Source organism: Zootoca vivipara, chromosome 5, assembly GCF_963506605.1.
Source record: "Zootoca vivipara chromosome 5, rZooViv1.1, whole genome shotgun sequence".
NCBI classification, from domain to species: domain Eukaryota; kingdom Metazoa; phylum Chordata; class Lepidosauria; order Squamata; family Lacertidae; genus Zootoca; species Zootoca vivipara.
Window position 1 is genome coordinate 30,051,338 of NC_083280.1, and position 24,882 is coordinate 30,076,219.

Below are 24,882 nucleotides of genomic sequence, written 5' to 3' on the forward strand. Positions count from 1 at the left end.
ATAAGTAGGCCAATTTATAATTCGTAAGTCCTTCCTGGGTACAGTATTTTAGTAGAATGGGAGTGAAAAATTTGCTTCACCCATCTCTGGAAAAGTACCATTTCAAAACAACATGTCTTAATGTTTCTATTGTTCTATGCTAGGCATAAGCAAACTCGGCCCTCCAGAAGTTTTGGAACTACAACTCCCATCATCCCTAGCTAATAGGACCAGTGGTCAGGGATGATGGGAGCTGTAGTCCCAAAACATTTGGAGGGCTGAGTTTGCCTATGCCTGCATGGGGTCAGAGCCATTCGTTATATGGATGGAAGGAAGCCAATTAAACCATATACATGTTGACTCAAAAGTAAGCTCCACAATGTTCAAGGGATCCTGCTTCCAGGTAGGTATGTACAGGACTGCAGTCTAAATGTATTTGTTAAACAATATATACAGTACAGTACTTATATACCATTTTCTTAAAACAATTGTAAGACAGCAAAAAAGGGAGAAAATGAAAATAATTTATGTGATAGGGCAGAACTGCTTAACATACTGCTGGGATCACCAATGCGGCATTCACAGGCACCATTACCTCCTATGGTACCTATGAAAGGTCTTAGTAAATATCCACTCAAAAATATTTTGCTCTTCCTGTTTAGTTCCTCTTTGCACTGAGTCAGTCTCTCCTCCATTGAACATGTCCCTTAAACATGTACACACTTTATTGGAGGCCAGAATTGGACACCAACCCTCCCATCTCTTCTGAACTGAGGAGATGTGCAAAGAGCTTCTCTTTGTGATTGTGTGTGATGGCGGCTGCCTTTTCCTTCATTGATGGGGCAGCTGGTGGGGGGCATGCCCACACAATTCTGTAGTCCTATCTTTTTGCTTGATTTAGTCATATGCCACTTTTCCACAATGAGCTGTGGGTTACTGCAAATGTTCAAAGCATCAACATACAGAGCACTTGGAAACATGCAAAATACAGAAGATGATGGTTAAATTAAAAGATGACAAAAATCAACAATGTGGCAAAAACAGTATAAATTCCATATTACAAAAAAACCCTTAACAATCTAGTCTTAAGTACATAAATACAAAGCAAAACAAGTCAACCAACAATTAAGTTTCTGGTACTAGTCTTGCAGTACTCCAAGTAGCCTGGCTTAAATACAGTTCAGAGGGTAGATGGCATCTGCTTGTTAAGATAGGGCAGGTATTATGCCATAACTCCATGACCCCCTGGTGCCCACAGGACATTATCAAAAATTCCAGTGTGGAGGCAAGCTGTCTAACAGCTTGTTATGTTGATGCCTTTTTTGATGGCAGTAATAAGAGCATGATATGCAATCTCTGCAAAATAATACTTAGTTCTATTGCAAGGCATACAGAGCAGTTTCAGTTGAGGTGTGCCAGCTTGGTGTGACCTGTTGGTTGCAATATACTGTTGGTTTACTTTCTGCAACTGTGATTTTTTTATTTGTGTGTATTTAGGTTATGAGATTTGGATCATTGTTCTTCCACTGGTGGGTCAGGAGTTTGAAACAGATCATGTAGGATATCCTGGCAATTGGGGGGTTGTGCATCCACACCTGCCCAATGATGCTGTGGGTGGGTGTATACCAAGATCACAATCACCACTTCATTCTTCATTCACCTGGGGCATGTGTAGGGAGGAAGAGGCATGGGCAACCTAATCAAGGGGATAGTTTTAAAATGTGTACCAAGTAACCACACCTTCGTGGACCACAGAATCTAGAATATATCTAGGTTGAAAGCAGCACGCTGAGGACGAGCATGAACAATTCTGGAATGAAAATAAAATATATTGTTGTGCTAGAAACGGGTCAGTATGTACACAGCCAAAAAGAATGTGCAAGGTCACACAAATTGTAGAGTCATGTTCCCTTAACATAGTTCAGCTAGACCTTTGCATCTATAACCCATCAACCAGAGTAATTGAAGGGTGGTAAAGGGCTGGAATTCCTCCTGCTCTTCCAATGTATGCTTATAAGTTATGAGGAGATTCTGATTCACATTTGTGATAACAAACAGGAAACCAGGCAGAGGTGGTTAGTTATTATGAGTTATTTAAAGCAGACATTGGAGGTGTGATCTTGAATATGCACCCTCAGATTCAAATAACAGGAAGCCAGACTTTGTATATGTGTAATGAACAATGCTGAGTTACAAACACTCAAATACTGTATACATTTAACTTCAGGCAAAATAATGTTTTCACTGCAATCAATGCTGCATGTGTGAATAATATGATGCATACCTATCCATCTTCACAAGCCTGAAGGCTGCTTATTTACAAAGTTCTTAGTGTCTAAAATAATTGGTTTTTAGACACTAAAATAATTGGAGCTTGAATCCCGACAAGACAGAAGTACTGTTTGTGGGAGACAGGAGGCAGGCAGGTGTGGGGGACTCCCTGGTCCTGAATGGGGTAACTGTGCCCCTGAAGGACCAGGTGCGCTGCCTGGGAGTCATTTTGGACTCACAGCTGTCCATGGAGGCTCAGGTCAATTCTGTATCCATGGCAGCTGTCTATCAGCTCCATCTGGTACGCAGGCTGAGACCCTACCTGCCTGCAGACTGTCTCGCCAGAGTGGTGTATGCTCTGTTTATCTCCCGCTTGGACTACTGCAATGCACTCTATGTGGGGCTACCTTTGAAGGTGACCCGGAAACTACAATTAATCCAGAATGCGGCAGCTAGACTGGTGACTGGGAGCAGCCGCCGAGACCACATAACACCGGTCTTGAAAGACCTGCATTGGCTCCTAATACGTTTCCGAGCACAATTCAAAGTGTTGACGCTGACCTTTAAAGCCCTAAACGGCCTCGGTCCAGTATACCTGAAGGAGCGTCCCCACCTCCATCGCTCTGCCCAGACACTGAGGTTCAGTGCCGAGGGCCTTCTGGCGGTTCCCTCGCTGCGAGAAGCTAAGTTACAGGGGACCAGGCAGAGGGCCTTCTTGGTATTGGCACCCGCCCTGTGGAACGCCCTCCCACCAGATGTCAAAAACAGGCAGCCCTGTTTAGGGAAGCTTTTAATCTTTAAGAAATTAGGGTATTTTAATATTTCTGTTGGAAGCCGCCCAGAGTGCCTGGGGAAACCCAGCCAGATGGGCGGGGTATCAATAAATAAATAAATAAATAAATAAATAATAAATCTGCTGGATGTCACTCTCTTTGCCTTGTACAAAAAGCTGGCCTTATCATCTAACTCTAGTTTAGCTTTCCACAACATGGTACCCTCCAGATATTTTGAACTATGGGGGGGGGGGGAGTTGATCACTGGTGTGTTCTTGACAGCCTACTGACTGTCACAGAAGTGATTTCCACATACTGTAATAGGTTATATGGCTACAGTGCATTGTATCAAATGTTACTCCTACTCTGAGTAGACACATTGAAAATAATGGATAGGACTCACATACAGTAGTTGGATACAACTGGTATAAACATGTGACTTCAGAGGTTATATCCAGTAGTGGACTTTGGGCTCTGAAATTTTTGGTAGCAATGCTAAAATTTGGTGCTCCCCCCACGTCTCATGCTCCATTCTACAGCATTGTTGTGGTGCCCCCTGCAGCCCAGCACCCAGTGCTGCTGCACTGATTGAACTAAAACAGCCTCTGTTGTATCAGTTGCTAAAACCCTCTTGAAACCTATTTGCTATAATCATGACGAACTGTATTTTTTGAAAAAGGGCCTTCATATATCAATTTCATCATTTCAAATTTCATACCACCCCCAAAGTGTCTTAGCACTGATATATATCTAAAACAGGCCTACAATCCTTTCTTATTTCATTTCATGAAATTATCCAACTCCCAAAATATGTATTTGTTGTTGCCCTTAGCGACACCATTCAAAACATTTATGAGAGTCTTCTTTCAATACTGCAAAGTATTAATGTGCATATGGAATAATACTGTTGACTTCCAACAATTTTCAGATTCTGAATTTCAATGCAAATTTCAGCCCTCTAAGTTCCCAGTCACTGGGGGGGGAAACATATGCAGCCATGTTGGTCTATTAGGGGGGGAAATCCAAAATAGTACAGCTATTTTCTGACATTTTGTTTTAATAAATGTATTACTATATTGTGGATTTCATTTTGCACCTGGCACTCAGTAAACACTTCACTTGTCTTTAGACATACCGTGTTTCTCATATTATAAGACACGTCTTATATTTATTTTTTCCTCAAAAAAACACACTATGGCTTATTTTCAAGGGATGTCTTATTTTTTTCCTCCTCCTCCTGCCGCGGCCGGCATTGCTGCTGCTCCTGTCACTATGTCTTATTTTCGGGGTATGGCTTATATTCCTTGAATGCTTAAAAATCCTGCTATGGCTTATTTTATGGGGATGCCTTAAAATATGAGAAACAGGGTAGCTGCCAAGTTTTCCCTTTTCTCGCGAGGAAGCCTATTCAGCATAATGGAAAATCCCTTTAAAAAATGGATAACTTGGCAGCTATGTCTTTAGACCTGAACTTTTTAGCTCTACACTTTCATGTTGAAATGAATAACAACCTGTTTTTTCAATCTCCGTATAAAGCCTATTGCAAGCATCATAAATGAATGCAAGCTAACCTGTATGTATGCTATATGTGGTTTCTACTAACACTGGATGAAATTTTGGTACTTTATGAACTTGACATCTGTGCAAAGACTAATGTTCTATGGGTGTGATCATTTAAATTTTGTGCAAAAACAGGAGAAGTTTGAAAAATAATTTGGGGAATGTGCATGAACAAATAGCAGTAGGCAGAAGGTTCAAGCAGACACGATGAGAGTGAAGACAAAGTCCTGTTGCATCCATGGAAGCTGCCAATCAGAGTTTACAATTAAGATTTATACCCCTCCCTTCAAGCACGCTATCCGGATGGCTTATCATAAAATACTAAAAACACTGTAAGATAACTCATAAATAAAAATAAGCTAAACATGGAAAATTGGTAAAAAAGTAGCATTAAAAATACTACAAAAACAATCAGAATAAAACAAAACGAACACAAGTTCACTTGAAGCTGGAAAAATCAGAATGGGCACCAGGTGTGCCTCTAAAATTAGGGTGGCACAACTGATAAAGTCCCTCTCCCTGGTGGGCTCCCACAACATCTTTAGATGGTGGGAAAACCTGGAGAAGGGCTTTTGATGATGACCTCAAACTATGGAGAAGTGCATTTGAAGCAGATGAGGTCCTCCTCATTGTCCCTGTGCAGGATGAAGTACATGGTGTGGGGCCATGTGGGTCTTTTCAGTGGTAGCCCCCTGCAAATGGAGGTTCCTACTACTGTACGGAGGACCCCTTCTATTTAGTTTCAGGCAGCTGTTTAAGGTACACCTTTTTAGGCAAGCCACGGGTTAAAAGCGGGTTTAACCGAAACATTTACCTGATCTGATAAATCGATTGGTTGCTACTGCTTTTGGTAGATTGCTATTTAGTAAATTGTTATGCAGCTGTTGTTTATTTTAAATGTTGTGTTAATTTATTGATTTTATGCATATATGTATGTGTACACACACACTGCCCAATAAAACATCTTGCCTTTCCTTTTCTTGGGATTAATTCACCCAATCACCTACATGGGCTCTGTTTGCAGCTCCTACATCTGGTTTGTATTATTCTGTTTTCTGTAATGACCTTATGGTAGACAAGCTATTCCCAAGTATTTTCAACAGCTAAAATAAAATATATTTTCCTAAGTGTTGTGTTTTGAATTTGCAGGCACAGCACTGTAGCAGAGCAGCCAGGAACTAGTTAAGGAAGGTAGTGATTGCTTTTAATTAACTTCACCTGGTTAGGTAGGCTAGCCCAAGTGCCTATATATAGCAGCAGGGCTGGGGTTTTGTGTGTCTTTTTACTTGCTTGCTGCCATGAATAAAGATGCCACTGGCTGGACTCACTATTTAACGCTAAGTATGCCTGGTTGGGGAAAGTTTTGTTTTCTATTTGGTTATGCAACACAGCTGTATCATAACTAATAAAAGTAGTGATGCCTTGTGGGAGACATGGGCTAGGCGGGCAACCTGTGACCCTCCAGGTGTTGAGACATCCCTCAGCATCCCTGACTACCATCGATGCTGACTGGGGCTCCTGAGAATAAGGACTCTGGAGTAGGCTAACCCACGAGCCACAAACCCCCATCCCTGGTTCTACGGGGGAAATAGCAGCAGCAGCCACGAATGTGTGTGTGTGTTGTACATGAGGGCCCAGCAGAAGATGTGCCAGCCAAACGCCCTTGGCCAGGTACTCGAGGCGAATTGGGGGGGGGGGCGTCCAAAGAGAGGCCTCCAAGCAAGCAACGGGTTAAAAGCGGGTTTAACCGAAACAAACGACCAACCGCACTACGTGCAAACCCGAATCGCCGCCTCCAGCCGCCTGCGTACCACGTGACAGCTAAATCCACCCACTCGCCTCCGCCGCCTCCTCGCCACCACCCGCCAATCACCAGCACCGCCCGCCTTCTCCAGCTTCCCTAGGGTCAGTGGGAAGAAAGACAACACTCCTTCCCTCTCCCCCCCCCCGCGCGCCTCCTATTATCGCGGGAGCCGTTTGGAGCTCTCGCGAGACTTGGCGGCCCCACTCTGCTCCCCCTTCCTCCCTCCTCCCCGCCAGCTGCGCTCCTCCCCTTTCCTCCTCCCTCCCCTCCTCTCTCTCTCTCGCGCCGCCGCCGCCCCCGCCGGATCTGTCTGTGTCTCTGCGTGAGGAGAGGGGGGGCCTGTTCGGCCCTGCGCACTGAGCGATGTTTGGCCGCCATCGCGGCGGAGAAGGAGGAGGAGGCGCAGGAGGCTGAGGGAGCCGCCGCTGCCGCGTATAGACGGCCACTTGGGCCTGCCTCGCCTCAACCTCGCCTCTCCGTCCGCCCTCGGAGTGAAGGTCGCCGCCGCCTGAGGGGGGCTTCTCCCCGGTCCCGTTTCCCTCTCCCCGCCCCTCAGGAAAGGGGGGCTCCGCTCCCGCCGGGCCCGAAGATGTCGAACCTGAGCAAGGGGACCGGCAGCCGGAAGGACACCAAGATGCGGATCCGAGCCTTCCCGGTGAGTGAGGGAGCGAGAGGGACGTCGCGGCGCCGGGCCGGGACCGGGGCCTGGCGACGAAACGAGCCGCCGGCCGCGGCCTTGCGTGCAAGGGAGCCCCGTCTCTTCGTCGCCCGACCTGGCTTGTCACAGGGGCGTCTGTGGGGCGGCGGAGGGAGCGGGCCGCGGGCACTGAGGGGAGGCCCTCCGGGGAGCCCCTCAGGAGAGGCTGTCAGCGGGCAGGGAGCCCAAGTTCCCGTCCCAGGAAAGGGAGAGGCAGGTTAGAGGTCCCGGCGCCCCCCCTCCCCTCGCCCCAGCAAAGGGGCTCTAGGGAGATCTCGGCTTTTCCCTCGGGCCCTTGACAATGGCCTGCCTAGTACAACGCCTGTTATTTAAATAATAATGACAATAAATTGCGTGAAGATCCTAACACACACACACACACGCCCGAAGAGTCCAGCGTCATACTTGTTCTGTATCAACTTCAAACTTGTGTGTGTGTGTTTTTTTGTCTCGCAGTATCAATAAATGAAGCTGAATATTGTAAGGATTTTGACACCGGAGACGACAGTTTTTATGACATCCCCCCCCCCCCTCTGTGGGGTTGTCATATGGGGAGGGAGCATTTTCGAGGTGATTTGTACCGTAAATTACCTAATATCTTTCCTGACTGATAGTTGATTCAACTGAAGATTGAAAGCCAATGGACACCCAAGATCAAGGCCTGAGTTTTTTTGTAACATGTAAAGTTGTTGTTTTTTAGGATATCTGACTTGCTGATTGCCAAAGTACTGGAGTGTTTATACACATACATACATGCTTAAAATGAGATGTTTCATTGTATGTTTTTTAGACTTCAGCAAAAGTTCTTGTTGCGTTTGAGTCAGGAAACTAGTGGCAAATAATTGTTGCCTTACACAAAGAAACTGGCTCTACCTGTTTATGTGAATGAACTAACAACTGTCACTGTCAGCATTTGATCAACCTGCAGTTCCATTCTCAAAATTAAATTTGTATTTATATCTTTTAAGTTATTACTGCCCAATCCTATTTACTCAGAAGGCCAATTGAAACTATTAGTGTTTTCTTCCAAGTCAGCATCATAAGATTAGGAAAATCAACTATGACAAAGAGCAACAAAACTTGCTTATTATATATTTACCCTGTTTTTCAGCTAAGATTGACTCCCTGAATGATAATGTAATAGATTCTGAAGATAAAGAGATCTGTGTTTTAAATAAAGTGCTGTGTTCTTAGGAGCTATTGGAAGTACAACATGTTAGTCAAGTTAATTTTGAAATGTCTTAAAGTTGGTTTTGGCTGCCTGAATAGCAGTGGGAGATGCTATCATGATAATCAACAAGGACAGTTGCTTACAGTGTTTTACAATTATTCTCTAAGTAAAACATATATTACAAGTGTTTCTTGAAGCCTTTTAAATTTGGATAATGAGATTTATGCATCAAACACTTGGTTGTATATGGAAGTTGAACAGATTGAGAGAAACAAAGTTTGCAGTCAGGGTAAACAGTGTTCATTTTCCTTTCTTGCAGATGAGCCTATAAATTATTAGTGGGTGAAGAATGTTCACACAGCCTTCTCACACAAAATAGAACATTGTTTTCCCTGTAAAAGTGGTTTTTGTTAGCAGTTGTCATAATTGTGGCTCATTTTAGAAATACATTTTAAAATAGCTATATTTAATGCCTACTTAGTGGGGAGGGTACATAGACATCATGAGCTGAAGATAATTAAAATAACCATTGTTAAAGCAAGCTAACAATAGTCTTCAACATTTTTGGACCTGGAACTGGCCTTTAACTCAAAGATGTATTTGGGGACCCAGTTTCTTTGTATTTTCCCCCTTACTATATATTTGTGTTTGTGCGTGCATGTATGTATGTATGTATTATGGTAGTGCTGCAGTTGCATCCTACCTTGGATCAGACTGATCTGGAACTGAGTCCAATCCACCAGCTGGAGCTTATTTCTAGACAGGTTTATATACAGTGGTACCTTGGTTTAAGAACAGCTTAGTTTATGAACAACTTGGATTAAGAACGCTGCAAACCTGAAAGTAGCCGAACATGTTCTGCTTCCTGTTGAATGTGTTCCATTTGTAAATTGAGCCCCCCACTTCTATGGGAAAGCACACCTTGGTTGAAGAACACTTTGGTTTAAGAACAGACTTCTGGAATGAATTAAGTTCGTAAACTGAGGTACCACTGTATATATAAACTGCCATTCTTTACCATTCAACTTCCAGCAGCAGCAAAACAAAGCAAAAACAACATTTTTCCCTTGAGGCATACCTTTTCATTTTTGGGGATGGGGATGGGGAGCATATTTTTAACTCAGCTCCTTAGAATATCGTGGGGAAGGGTTGCGTCTAAGTAATTTGACTGAAAGCTGTCAGTAGGCAAGAAGTTGTCACTGAGCTACCGATGGAAGCAAAGATCTTAAGTACATGGGTACCAAGCATGGTGCAACTTATTCAGCAAAAAAGCAGCATTAGAAAATCAAGAGGAATGACAAAAAGATAGATGCCCACAATTCAAAGGTGAATTATGGGGATAATTAACCACGATCTACACTAGTTTATACATAAAGTATGTACAATGTAGTATTGATCACATGCTGAGACAGCCTTACTTAGTCCATGAAAGTTTTGAATTTGTGCTAGTGGGTTGTAAAATTTTGTGGACAGAATTAATTGTTACGTAAGTAGACTTGCATTTGTGCCTTAACCTTCCTTTCCCTCAAATAACACCCCCCAACCTGCTCCCCAAATCCGCTCCAGAAGGCCTTCTAGCCTTCTGTTCTACTTGTGCACGAACAGCATACAACCCTGTGAGAGACCCCTAATAAAATCTGATGGGTTACACTTAATGACCTATAAAGTGCTTTCTAACCGACTTTATCATTCATAGGGGAACACGCTGAGAGAAAGCATATTTTTCTTTGGGAGTTAAGGGATCAACTGACCTAAGTTCAGTATAGTAATTGAACAGGTCATTATATTGATCACAATATCTGCTTTTTAATTCAGTGCCTGTTATGTGATCTTAATGTCTGTTAAATGTCAAATGAAGTAAAGCAGGATATAGATGTAATAAATAAAAGTTCTTTTGCTCCAACAGAAATTTGGACAGATTCTGAAAACCTCTCCATTCCCTATAGCAAAGCAATGCAGTCTCAGAAAGTTTAGGAAATGGTTGGGGCAACATCCAACTGTGCTTCTACCAAGAGTGATCTTAGAAGTCCATGGTGTCCTAGCTTAGTTTCCCACCCTTTTTATGACCATGGCCCTCTTCTGACCTTGTTTCCTTCCTGTGGCCCCCCATGGGTGTAGCCAATGGGGGCAGGGGGCAGTTGCCTCCTCCAGTAAGTAAAAATCAACCTAAATATGATGTTCTGCCCCCCCCCAAAAAAGCCTGCCCCCCAACAAAATCCTGGCTACTCCCATGCCCCCTCATCCTACTGGTAGAAAGGTAGCTATTTAAATGTTTTGTTTGTAAATAGAACATGTTTTATTTATAATCTTTATTATTTATACAAAATACAATTACATAAAATGATAGGATAGTGAAATATTGTTGAAGCAGAAAAACCTAGAATCATGGAGCTGGAAGGGGCCGCAAGGGTCATCTTTCTCGTACAACACCATGCAATGTAGGAAACTCAGCTAAAGCATCCATTACAGATGACCATCCAACCTCTGCTTAGAAACCTCCAAGGAAGGAGAGTGCAGAACCTCCTGAGGAAGATCCACTTATTTGACCTCAACTATTTGACAGAGGAGAAAACCTACAGATAAAGTCCAAAAGGCGTGCAGGGAGTTTTGTATAGGAGAATTTTAAAAGATCTTGTCATCTGGAGTAGTCCTGGCTGCCTAGATAAAACACTATCCCCTCCACACCTTTACCTGGGAATAAGGCCCACTGAATTCAATGCAACTTTCTTCTGAGTAGACACTTAGTTATTTACTAGATGCAAGTCAGCAGCACCAGATGACTCCACTTGGCTAGGCACTGGAGTGGATTGCACACTGCATCTTGCAGAGTCAGGCCCAGGCTGTCACCAGGCCCAGCACTGGCAGCAGCAACAAGCAGCTCTGGCTCACTCATTGCCACACCACCACCACACTTACCTGACCTGGGGATTTTGGATTGCGGGCTCTACTGGTCAAAATTGGAGCCTCAGTGATCGCCCCCTTTCGCCGGAAACAATCCAGGATTTATCCAAGAGCACATACATGGCAAAAAGGAGCTCTAGGTCCTGGTGGGCCCGACCCCTTACCCGCTTGTGATTGGCCAAGCAGATAGCCAGCCGATCAGAACTTTTTTCTTTCTCTTTTAAAAAAGATCTCCCCCTTTCACTTCTCACATTCCTCTGTGCCCTAGCCTCTGTTACACGATTTTCACCTGTGGGCCCCTTGGACTATCCTGGCCCCCCAGGGGGCCATGTGACCCCTGGTTGGGAAACACTGCCCTAGGTGATGATTAAACCTAGCCATACTTGTTTGTTTACCCCTTGCCTGCCTCTGCATAGACTCCTTACATGGTGCTTTTCTACAAGCTTTCCTTCTGCACCCACCTCAGGCAGCGACTTTAGTGACAGTGGTAACTTTTCCCTGTAGGGCAGGGATTGTACCAGTGCTCTAGGGCAGATGCCTCAGACTCTGTGAAATGGGAGTCAGTGTGAGGTGGCCACCTTGTATTTTTTTTCCTGGTGCTGAGGAATGCTTCCTGTTGCTATTGGACAGAGACAGCATCAGTCTGTTTGTAAAAAGTTAATATTGTGTAATCTCCACAGTAAGGACCAGCAGGACATAGATTGCTTCCCATAGTAAACATAAGGATGTCATGGGTGGTGATCTCCTATTGTGTGTTATGCCATGCTCCCCGTGGCAGCCATTTTGTGTTCTACCACAACCTCACCCCAGCAGTTGATTTGTAATGAGAACCCTCATCACTCTTTCAAAATTCAAAAGTTGTCCTCTGGTCCAAAAAAGTTGGTGATTCCTGCTATAGGGAGTGGCCAAGTCAGACAGCAATAGATATAGGTATATTGTTTAAGTTGAAGACTTTGTGTCTTACTTAAATATTTTGTGAACAAGGACACTGCAAAATATTGCAGATTGGTGTAAACACTTTTTATGCAGCAGTCCTACTAGAAGGTGACAATTCTGTTTTTGAGCCCATTGTTCACTGCCTAATCCCTTTCAGCCTCTTTCTTTGTGAGGTACCCAATAGCCTACTTTAGGAGATACATTTGTAGTTGTTTCACATTTTCAGTTTGAATAATGATGCGTTTTCTGTTTGATAGAGGTGGTGGCCAATTCATCTAAGTGAAATTTCAGCAAGTGTTTGTTGAGTTTCCCAGTTTGGTAAGTCATGCAGCCTTGCAATTCTGAACCCCACATCTGGCTGGAGGGAGTTGGAAAGAAATAGCAGTGGCTCTCCAGTAGGGAAGCGCTTCACCAGCAGAGACACATACAGTCATACCTTGACATCCGAACGACTCGACTTCCGAAGTTGACAACCCTGGAAGTCTTTTTGCCGTGCGCGGCCCGCGAATGCGCAGAAGCGCAAAATCGCACTTCACACATGCGCATAACGGGCGCTTCGACTTCCGAAGACTTCGACTTCTGAAGACGGCTGCAGAATAGATCGTTTTCGTAAGTCGAGGTACCACTGTAATCTGCCATTGAGGGACCCTGCTATGCCTTCATATACTTAGATCTACCACTGGCGGTCTTTCTCCCAGTGGTAGCAGGCATTAGGCCTCAAAATGGGAGTTTCTGGGCCAGGACATAGGCAGCCTTGGATCCAAGGTTCTTTCATTCATTCGAAAGGCCCTAAATTGGATCCTGTATGTCTGGTATTGGTGTAACTATTTAACACACACAGATCAAAAGGAGAGGTAAGTCCACCCCCCCCTTCTGTTCTGGCTGGTGTGTTTGTTGGCAGGATTTTAGAAGTGCTGATAGATTCTGGAACTTTGCACACATCCCAATCACATTTAAGGTTGAACTAGTTACAAACTAATCACAGGCCTTTTCTTTTACTTGCTTGTTATGGTGGTGGGGGCAAGACTTCAGTGTGCAGTAGGAGGGTATTTTTATTGCAATTATTTTTATGCTGTCTCAGGGTGCATTACAACAATCGAAAAATACAAGATTAAAATCTGTTAAAGCAAATTGCTGTTGAGAGAATAGGAGGGTCTTAAAAATAGAGTTCTGTTTGAAGCATATTGTCACTATAACACTCAATCCTGTGCTCAGTCTGGCATTTTGTCCAATTAGATAATGCATCTGTAATAAGGGTTGACAAAAGGTGCTTTCAGCTGCTTTCAAAAATCTCCATACTAAAAAAATCACTTATTTTATTTCAGAGTTGTCTGTTTTTCAAGAACTTTTCCCATTTGTTATAATTGAGACTATAAAATTGTGCTAAGCTATATGTGGTGAAGCAGCCAAGTATGTTTGTTTGCATACCTGCCCCATTCACAAGAAGGTCTACTTTTTACCCCCGCAAAGTGTGGATGCCAGAAATTGAGCTTCCTCCACACTTGCTGTTTGGAGAAAAGAGCCTGAAGGGATGCAGGGTTCAGGATGTAAGGTATGGGAGGAGGTAGAGTTCAGCTGCTCTCAGCTATAAACTTTTTGCTGGAAAATGTAGATTCTTATCACCATACATTAAGGCAATGGATGTAAAGATTTTTTTTTCTTCCTGCCATGTCTTGTGTGGCCCTTAACAGGAGCCCACAAATCCTAGTTTACCTTAGTAGGTCACATGTGTGGAGGTGTAATCCTTGACATTGCACTGTACCCTGAGGACCAGAAAAAATATCTGCTGCCCTTTCCATTTTCAAACTTGCCACAGTGGAGGAAAGAATTGTTCCCACTTCAGGCCCCTTGCACAATCTAATAAGCACAAGTTCTAGCCCTCCTCTTGGGCTTGGAGTTGGAGCCGAATAGGGGATTGTCCTTTCAATTGCATTGTTTTTTGGAGGGCCTCTGGTATAACACAGATGTAGAGATAACTTCTCCCCTCCCCACATCCCCAGCTTTAAACTCAAGAGAGTTTAAACTCAAGGGGTTTGTGTATGTTGCATTGTGCTTACAAGAACTCATCATGGTAATTGGAATTGTGGACCCTTGGCAAGCCTCAAATGTAAATATATAAAATTCATTTTCATTACCATTATTACTCAGTTATCAATAAACCTAAAACATTGATAATGAAATTATGGCTTTGGGGTTGAAGAAGTCTTAACAAGTATAACTTTGCTCATCTGCGTGTCCAGAGATCTATACCCAAACACACACTTCCTGATTCCTGTTATAGAAGTACATGTACTTTATTTGTATCTTAGTGTTTGGTTTATATCCATTTCTGTGGTGGGAAGCAAGAAAATACTTCACATGTATTACTTTTATTTAGAAAAGCCAATAGTAGTCTCTATGCAAAGCCAAAATGCAAACTTTGCTTCCTTGAAATATTTCTTCTTGCTATGAGTTTTTGATAACTTAGGGGGCTATATTTGGAAGTATAAAGCTAGAATGTAGGTGCTGAAGTTATCAAACTTATTTTAAAGATTCCTAAATTTAAAGTCCTGAATCCTAAATTTAATGAAGAATAACGGAACAATGAAGAACACAAAAATTGAAGAATGACACCTTGAGAGTCTTATGATCCTCATAATTTGGAATTCTAATAGTGAAGACAAACATAAGTATGATGGAACTCGTTGAAATGCATATTTACTGCCATGAAGAGAAATGTGCTTTTACAGCAGTAAATGTGTGTTCAAACAATTTACAGCAAAATCCAAATATTACATCTGTTTTTACTGTAAGAACACGGTGAACAGTAAATACAATGTTGCACTTGATATTAGCCAAAAGGCCGAGAAGCGATGTTTTTTTGACAAATTCAGAGTTTATTAAGCAGTTGGAAAAGAAAGAGAAATTTTAAAATGGAGTTTAGTTTTGAAAAGGTATAAATATATTTATTTAATATGAACATATTAACACAGGAGAGAAACAGATGCACAGCTTCTGGCTTATGTGTTACCTTTATCACACTTGACAGTTTCTCCATGCTCCACCACAACATGTAGCAGTGGCTATCATATGATTTTTTTCACATTTAAAAAAGAGTTTCTACATGAGCTCCACCTGTTCCTAATAATAGCAGGTGTTGGCAGTGGTATGGAAAGACTTCATACCAGAAAACCATATGATTAGTCATACTGCATGTTACAGCAGCAACATGCAAGAGCTGATAATTGGTGATAATTTGCAGCTTTCCTCTTCATGAAAAATGTAATGTCTGGACTGGCTCCAGAATGTAACTAATAACTAATGAAAAACCACAGTAAGGTTTTATAAGTATATCTGATCTGAAGAAACTCAAAGCATATTGAATTGACAGTTACCTTCAACAGGAAAAATGACAGAATTTATGGAGATTGAGGTACTTGATATTTACAGAGAATGGAGCCTTGCTTAGATATAGAACACCAATGAAGGCAAGGCCAAAAATCATTGTCAGGGTAACAGGAAAGTGTGTTTAAGAATTCTTGGATAATCTACAGTCATTCAAATGATGACAGTCTGATTACATTAGTTAATCAGTATTGGACTCTAGAATTCATGGGACAGTGGTACATTCATAGGAGACTAAAGAGCAAATGGTTAAAAAGGTAAAGGGACCCCTGACCATTAGGTCCAGTCGTGACCGACTCTAGGGTTGCGGCGCTCATCTCGCGTTATTGGCCGAGGGAGCCGGCGTACAGCTTCCAGGTCATGTGGCCAGCATGACAAAGCTGCTTCTGGCGAACCAGAGCAGCACATGGAAACGCCATTTACCTTCCCGCTATTTATCTACTTGCACTTTGATGTGCTTTTGAACTGTTAGGTTGGCAGGAGCTGGGACCGAGCAACGGGAGCTCACCCCGTTGCGGGGATTCGAACCACCAACCTTCTGATCGACAAGGCTCTGTGGTTTAACCCACAGCGCCACCCACACAGATAGTACTAATGTCTTAAAAACAAAAAAAACTTGGTTTAGTGTCTGTGCTTGAAAAGTGATGAAACACATAAACTTGTAAGTTCTCATGAGAATATGGAATATTACTTGTCAGCGTGGCATTATTGATGAAGAAATTTGCATACTAACCTAAGATATACTACACTAGTTTCCTTCTTGGGTAACCAACTGGTTTAATAGACCAGAGCTGGATTTTCCAAACTTGGTTCTCCAGCTGTTTTTGGACTACAACTACAACTGAGCTAGTAGGATTAGTGGTCAGGGATGATGTAAACAGTAGTCCAAAAATAGCTGGAGACCCAAGTTTGGGAAACCCTGGACTAGAGGAAAACAGCAAAGTTTGGAATGTGGTCTCATGTGATAGTTTGATTCAGGAGCAGTTGTTGAGCAAGGTGCTGCTGAAGAGCATGTCTCCAGAGCCAGTTGGGCACTTTTGATTCAGTGGAGAGAATAGGTGATATTTTTTTCCTGATTCCTGTCTGCAGCCAGCTGAATCAGCTTTAGAGAGCTGAGGAACCCTTCAGAGCAGCATGCAAGGTGTATTGGGGTGAGAGGTGGGAACTGGTGAAAATCATCTCCCCCTCTTCTGTTAGTGGATGTATCTGCGGGTTCAAAACTAGCTCTTTGGGATCTCAGCTAGAGGACTTTCTTGTTAGCCTGCTATAAGATCCCTTTTAACTGAAGGCATCAGGGATTGAATCTGGGTTCTTCTGCATGCAAAGCATGTCCTACTGATATAGGTTCCTCTTCAACATGCTGAATCTGTTCTCTTGGAGTTTTGATTTTTTTAATATCCTTACAATGCCATATAAAGTTTTCACATACACTATAAGCTAAAACATTTGGTTGATGGTGACACTTTGATTTTTATAATAGTAGTGTGTCTTCACTTCAAGATTTGTTAGAGATTTCCTCTAAATACAAGCACTGAAATGCTCAGACATTTAAGAAAGTTGCCAATATATGCTAAGTTTCGGATGGAAGCTTGTGTGCTCCCTTCCTCTTTCTTATTTGCCAAGTATTGAAGTCTCTTATTTATAGACTCCTTTTTAAAGTGTCAGAAATGTCTTTGGGGTTCTGAGCTTCTTTGAATACATTGATTAAGATTAAATATTGCTAAACAAATGGTAAAACGATTAGTTTGACTGTAGGCCTTTACTCATCTGGGATTAAGCCCCACTGAACTTACTGGTACTTACTTCTGAGAGGTATGTGTAAAATTGCAGTGTTAAAGCAACATCTAAAATATTGATAAGGATAACATACATAATTCTCATTGAAATAAACATATAGGGTCGTTTCAAACACTGCTGTTCCACTAGTGCAGCAGATTTGTATTTCCACAATGGACCTTTATTGTTCTTTTCCCTGCAGTGCCCCCATGAACCCTCAAAATTTGATCCAGAGGGCTGAAGAAGCCTCCAGAGCTGATTTTTGGGTGTACAGGAAGAGGATGTGCACAGTCCTGGATGCAAGCTTATGTATATGTTCTTTCATTTTACAGTGAGGAAATTTTGAAGAAAGACAGTATAAATGGTAGACACTTGCATTTCTAAGCAGTTACACCATTTGCAGTGTTTTGTGGCTCAGTCGGCGTACCTGAATCTTCCATGTACATCACCGAAAATAATATTGTCTGCACTGAACTTGGGTGGTGCTGGTGGAGGATGGAGAAACCTTGTGGCGGAATCTGGTTGCAAGAAATCTTTGAATTTCTTTAAGAGATAGCTCAACATTCTAATGACATCACAGACTATTCTTGTGCCCCTTGGTAACCACATTAGAACATTGAGTTGGTGTTTGTGTGTGTGGTGAATAAATGTTTAATGAAGGCAGTTTTTGTAAAACTATTTAAAATACTTGAAAATAATCCTTTCAAAGGATTCTTAGAAAAGCTTTATAAAGAAAACACTTCAGAGGTAACAGCGTATTACAAATCCTTTACTTGAGAAAGAAACTTGTAGTCAATGTGAGGTATTGCATATTGCCTACAAAGCTAAACAGAATTTTGCAGAAGTGTTCCATGACCTGTCCACTGGTGTGATGTGTTGCCAATTGATTCAGAGGCCTCTGAACTTCGTTTTTGTGGTAGTACAGTTTCTACAAGTTACTTGCATGTATTTCAGCAGTGGTGGTGTTAGGATGTCCTGTACGTAGCTGCTGGGCTTCTGAAGGTAATGCATGGCTATGGGGAAAATAAAACTTAAAATCCATCTTTTCCAGGGTTTGATACCCCTATTATTTGGCCAGGAATATACTGGCTTTCTATAGTGATGTTGATAAAGCTTAACATAAGTGAATGACCATACCTTATACAGTAGTGCTTTGGCTAATACTTTTTTTATAAATGTGTCTGATATAATTACCTACCATAGGGATTTTTGAAAGTGTTGGTTAGACAACCAGGGTGCATGTTTCCCAACTCATTGAAAGTGGCATACTTTCAGTTATAATTTTAACTAAGTACCAGCCTCGTTTTATTCAGAAATGCTTTATTGAAGCAGATGATAAAATCAATGTTGAGTACTGATAAAAGGAGAAACTTTAGACTGATTGCCTGTAATGTTACCATTTCTGTTTACATTGGTCAATGCTGGTGATTTTAGAAGAGGTGAGAATGGTGAAATGTGAACTGACTTGACATGTAGCGGGCGGTGAGTGCATGTGCTACAGCAGTAAAAGTTTAGGGAAATGATATTTTCAGAATCTTTTTTAAAAATGCAATTCTCTCTCTCTCTCTTAAAGCACTCTTCACATTTTGGAGGTTGCTTCTTATTTTAGCAACATAAAATGTGTTATGTGTAACTTGATACACCCTAGAATCATAGAGTTGGAAGAGACCACAAGGGCCATCTAGTCCAACCCCCTGCCAAGCAGGAAACACCATCAAAGCATTCTTGACATATGCCTGTCAAGCCTCTGCTTAAAGACCTCCAAAGAAGGAGACTCCACCACACTCCTTGGTAGCAAATCCCACTGCCGAACAGCTCTTACTATCAGGAAGTTCTTCCTAATGTTCAGGTGGAATCTTCTTTCTTGTAGTTTGAATCCATTGCTTCGTGTCCGCTTCTCTGGAGCAGCAGAAAACAACCTTTCTCCCTCCTCTATATGACATCATTTTATATATTTGAACATGGCTATCATATCACCCCTTAACCTTCTCTTCTCCAGGCTAAACATACCCAGCTCCCTAAGCCGTTCCTCATAAGGCATCGTTTCCAGGCCTTTGACCATTTTGGTTGCCCTCTTCTGGACACGTTCCAGCTTGTCAGTATCCTTCTTGAACTGTAGTGCCCAGAACTGGACACAGTACTCCAGGTGAGGTCTGACCAGAGCAGAATACAGTGGTACTATTACTTCCCTTGATCTAGATCAGACATCCCCAGACTTCGGCCCTCCAGATGTTTTGGACTACAATTCCCATCATCCCTGACAACTGGTCCTCTTAGCTAGGAATCATGGGAGTTGTAGGCCAAAACATCTGGAGGGCCGCAGTTTGGGGATGCCTGATCTAGATGCTATACTCCTATTGATGCAGGCCAGAATTGCATTGGCTTTTTTAGCTGCTGCATCACACTGTTGACTCATGTCAAGTTTGTGGTCTACCAAGACTCCTAAATCCTTTTCACATGTACTGCTCTCAAGCCAGGTGTCTCCCATCCTGTATTTGTGCCTTTCATTTTTTTTGCCCAAGTGTAGTACCTTACATTTCTCCTTGTTAAAATTCATCTTGTTTGCTTTGGTCCAGTTGTCTAATCTGTTAAGGTCATTTAGAAGTGTTATCCTGTCCTCTGGGATATTAGCCACCCCTCCCAATTTGGTGTTGTCTGCAAACTTGCTCAGGATGCCCTCAAGCCCATCATCCAAGTCATTGATAAAGATGTTGAATAAGACTGGGCCCAAGACAGAACCCTGTGGCACCCCACTAGTCACTACTCTCCAGGATGAGGAGGAGCCATTGATGAGCACCCTTTGGGATCGGTCAGTCAGCCAGTTTCAAATCCACTGAATGGTAGCATTGTCTAGCCCACATTTTACCAGCTTTACAAGAATATCATGGGGCACCTTGTCAAAGGCCTTGCTGAAATCAAGATATGCTACATCCACAGCATTCCCTTCATCTACCAGGCTTGTAATTCTGTCAAAAAAAAATGAGATCAGATTAGTCTGACATGACTTATTTTTCAGAAACCCATGCTGACTTTTAGTGATCACAGCGTTTCTTTCTAGCTGCTCACAGACCGTTTGCTTAATGATCTGCTCTAGAATCTTTCCTGGTATTGATGTCAGGCTGACTGGGCGGTAATTGTTTTGGTCCTCTCATTTCCCCTTTTTGAAAATAGGAACAACATTTGCCCTCCTCCAGTCTGCTGGAACTTCACCTGTTCTCCAGGAATTTTCAAAGATTATTCCGCCAGTTCTTTTAATACTCTTGGATGTAGTTCATCTGGCCCTGGAGACTTGAATACAGTACATCTAAACTAGCCAAGTATTCTTGTACTACCTCCTTCCTTATTCTGGGCTGTGTTTCCCCTGCTGAATCATCTGCTCCATATTCTTCAGGTCGGGCATTGTTTTCTTTTTTGGAGAAGACTGAGGCAAAGAAGGCATTGAGGAGTTCTGCCCTTTCTCTGCCCCCTGCTCGTATTTCACCATCTTCTCCTCTAAGTGATCCCACTGTTTCCTTGTTCTTCCTTTTGCTACGGACATACTCATAAAAGCCCTTTTTGTTGCTTTTAACCTCTCTAGCAAGTTATCAGTTTTTGTATATTGAAAGTTCAGTTTATGGGACAATAGTTACAAATTTGTTTTTAAAAGTATTTGATACAAATGGAGCTACAAGCTGTTGAAACCTAGCATCTCTTTGGTTTTTCTGCTTTATGAGAAGCAGGCAAAAAACAATAAAAACAAACTATTTGCATTATAGTAAAATAAACTATTATTTTTGGAAAATTATTATGACTCTCATTATTAAGCAGCCATAAGGCATTTGTTTATATAAACAGGACTGAGAAAAAGAGGAGAAAGGGAACAAAACTCAGTAAATACATCATGATATTTAGTTAGTCTCTGTGCTATTGCTATCACTTTCTGTTCTTCATAGTTGTCTTCCTATTTATCATGGACTTCTAAAGACTGAAGGTTATCTCAGATTGAAACAAGCTTTTATCCTTGCACATGTCAGTTTATTTCTCGATTTAATGTTTATCCAAACATAGACCATTTTCTTCAACATGCTGTGGAAGATGGAGGAATCTGATGTAGGTGAGAAACAAGAGAAGTCAGAGGCTGTATTGTGCAAAAGGCCTTGCCACCATGTTACATGTGGGATATGTTTGGCAGAATCCCAGAGTGCATTCCTTGGCCAAATACCTGAAGATGTTCTGTGCTTTGCAACATTTGAAAGTACCTATCCGTAAATCTGCAGCCTGTTTTGTAATCCAGTCAAATGCAGAAGCAGTGCTATATCATTTACATTTCTACCTTTGACTCTTGGATCTGACAGTTTTGCAACAATATGAACTTGATGGCAACAAAATTATGTTGCTCTGTACTTTCTCCCACTCCTTTGAGACATAGTGAAGACGACAGAAACAGATCCACCAGCTATGCCAACAAGAGGAAAGCACAATCAAATAATGCATTGACTCCTTTCTTTCCTTGTGACAATGGCATTGCCCTTCAAGAATTGGAATGCACCTTGCTCTTGCATTTGAAAATTATACTCTCAGTATACTACGCAGGACTTGCTTGTCCTCCAGTGTACAGGAATTGTGATGATCTAATTCTGTACATAAAACTTTTTGTTATACGGTTTTAGAAATAATTTTAGATTAGTGAAGTATGAATGCCTTGTCTTAAACATTTTGTTCATTATTTTAAAGCAAAATATTTTACAAGCCAAAAGAAATTAATTCTTTTGGGAACCTACCCCCAAAGGTTTCAGGGGTTCAGGCTTTCCTCTTTAATTTTTCTGTTTTTTCTTGGGCTTTCACAAATATAGCATGTGCTCATATACATAGCAGAAAATAATGTCTGTTCAACATTTGTTTTATTTATACTCTGTATCGGAAAATGTGCATGCACACAGCCTGATTCATGCCCATCTCTGGTTAAAAAGCCTATTTTCTTAGTCTGTGTGGTAATGTCAAATTTTTGCCATAATCCAGCTTTCTAGGGTACGGTTACCAGATTTTTTTTCAATGAATCCTGGGACACATTTCAACTTCCTACTAAATAGATGGATTTTATCAGGGACTGATTTGTAAATCCGGGAACTGTCTCCGGGAAACAGGGACGTCTGGTAACCTTATTCTAGGGTTAACACTTGACTTCACCCCCGGAGGCGCACTGCTGTCTCTCAAGACAGATGGATGCCAACAACAACTAAAGAGGCTCTGATCACTTTAATATATGGTAGCTGAACTCATTGATTTATAATAAAATAATAATTTTATGTTACATCCATGTGGTTGCTATCCCTCATTTCTCTTCCTCTGGCATGGTCATGCAGAGGTTATAAGAAGCATTTGTTTCTGTTTCAACTAACCATGGTTTGTTATGTCTGAATAGGGAGCTACAATCCAAGCCAGGATCTATTATTTTAAGTCTTTCTGCACAGATAAACTATGATTTAAATTAGCCACAGTTCATTCCAGTACTGACCTAGACAAATTGTGGTTGGTTAGGTGAAAACAGAAGCAGTTGCTTCCATTCTCCTTTTAGTTGCTCCAGGTGAGGAAACGGGAGAATAATGCATGCACTCATGGCTCACCCAAGCACATGGACTTCTGTTTCAGTGTATCTGAAGAAGTGTGCATGCACACAAAATCTCATACCAATAACAAACTTAGTTGGTCTCTAAGGTGCCATTGGAAGGAATTTTTTTATTTTGTTTCGACTACGGCAGACCAACACGGCTACCTACCTTTAACCAAGCACATTACTGTAGTATGAAACTTAGCATTGTGTCAGAACCCAAGCTATCGTGTGCAGGGTTTTGATTTTTACAACAAACAGTATGACTCATTTAGCACATTAAGATTAAAAATATTTGGTTTCTTCACTTAGATAAGATATCTATCTGTCTATCTATCATCTATCTATCATCATCTGTAGCATAGTGTTTGTACCTTGTTTGAGCTAGAGGTGGTATTTTCTTTTTTACATATAAGCAGAAATAATAAAATAATATAATAAAAATACAGAAAGTGTAGACTTAGTCATAATATACAAGTGTTTCTGTCAAATTGATCACTAGCTCCACTTGTAAGTGGAGTAAGCCTCTGCGTCTTTTTTCATCCTCCCCAATTCATCCAACACAGCATTAGTAGCCAGGAAATTTGTAACTGGAAGTTCTATCATACCTGCTTAAATACTACTTCAGGGCAGTCTTGCTGCTTTCTTTGGACTTCAAAACATTTGTTTTGTAAAAGGAATGGTGGTTCCTGGAAAAACAATGTCATGAAAGCTTTTCCTATCTGCATGTTTTAACAGTGAGTAGCTTATTGCTATGCAGTTTTGGTCCCACTTAATACAAGCACCCGTCGTCCCTTTCTGCTATATCATATTGTCTGATTCAAAACAGCTGTATACAAATGGGAATTTGTAAGTTAAACATTTGACCGGTCAAAACGGTCTTTGAGTTGACTAGTTAAATATTGACCCAAGCCATTTCCTTGGCATATATTTTTGGATAAACATGTTTGCCACTGCTGAATTCTGAAGTAGTTTCTATTTGGCTCTGATCATTATACAAAACTAGAATGGAAACGGGTTCAAATTAATTGGTGGAAATGCAACAGGTAATGTGTCCAATATGAGATAGAGCAGGCAGTCTTTCACTAGATGGAATTTCCTTCAAATTGAGGTTGCATCTTTCTGCCTTAAAATGCTTTTAAGTGGATGGGGGGGAAAGTGTAGTATAGAGTTTCTCCCAAATTTCTAAGTTCAAATTTAGTGTACTGTAGGGCAGTGTTTCCCAACCTTGTGCCTCCAGATGTTTTGGGACTACAACTCCCATCATCCCTAGCTAGCAAGACCAGTGGTCAGGAATGATGGGAATTGTAGTCCGAAAACAGCTGGAGGCACAAGGTTGGGAAACACTGCTGTAGGGAATGCTTTTTGATTATAACTTTCCTGTCTGTTAAGATTAGCCAGTAAAATTCTGTTGGGCCCTCATATCTTCCAGAAGTTGAACTGTGGATAGATAGGATAGGGCCTCTTCTGTAGTGGTATTGCAATTCTGGAGCCAATTCCTGACAGAGACCAGCTTCGATCCTTCATTGTGTACTTTTAGCCAATCAGTGAAAATAATTTTATTCTGACACGTTTGGAAGCTAGTATGATGTGCTTCTTTAGCTATTCATAGAATCCTAGAACTGTAGAGTTGGAAGGGACTCCATGGGTCATCTAGTTGAACCCCCTGCTATGCAGGAATCTCAGCTAAAGCATCAATAGCAGATGGCCATCCAACCTCTGCTTAAACACCTCCAATGAGAGAGAGTCCACCACATCCGTTCCGCTGTCAAACTGCTCTTATCATGAGAAAGTTAACAGAATCTAATTTCTTGTAATTAGAGCCATTGGCTCGTGTCCTTCCCTCTGGAGCAGGAGAAAACAAGCTTGCTCCATCTTCTATGTGATAGCCCTTTAGAAATTTGATAGCTACTATATCTCTGCTGTTTGTTTTGTCAAGATACATTGGTTGCATAAAAGTATTTGTATTCATTTCACTGTACAATTTTGATTTTGTTATCATTTTATCTTGACTTCCTTGAATTGGAGATACTGAACAAATAA

At 41.7% G+C, this 24,882-nt stretch overlaps 1 protein-coding gene across 3 annotated transcripts in view; it reads left to right on the forward strand.

Annotated features, from left to right (window-relative positions):
* The first annotated feature begins 6,666 nt into the window (after positions 1-6,666).
* Positions 6,667-24,882, forward strand: part of CUL3 (cullin 3) — a 53,832-nt gene continuing 35,616 nt past the window's right edge. Inside the window, exon 1 of one of the 3 annotated variants that reach the window (XM_035132752.2) lies at positions 6,667-7,042. In XM_035132752.2, the coding sequence (XP_034988643.1) occupies positions 6,977-7,042 (66 nt within the window). In that variant the 5' untranslated portion in view covers positions 6,667-6,976. Of the gene's footprint in view, positions 7,043-16,070; positions 18,000-24,882 lie in introns of those variants that run through there. The other 2 variants (XM_035132753.2, XM_035132754.2) reach the window with 2 other exon arrangements.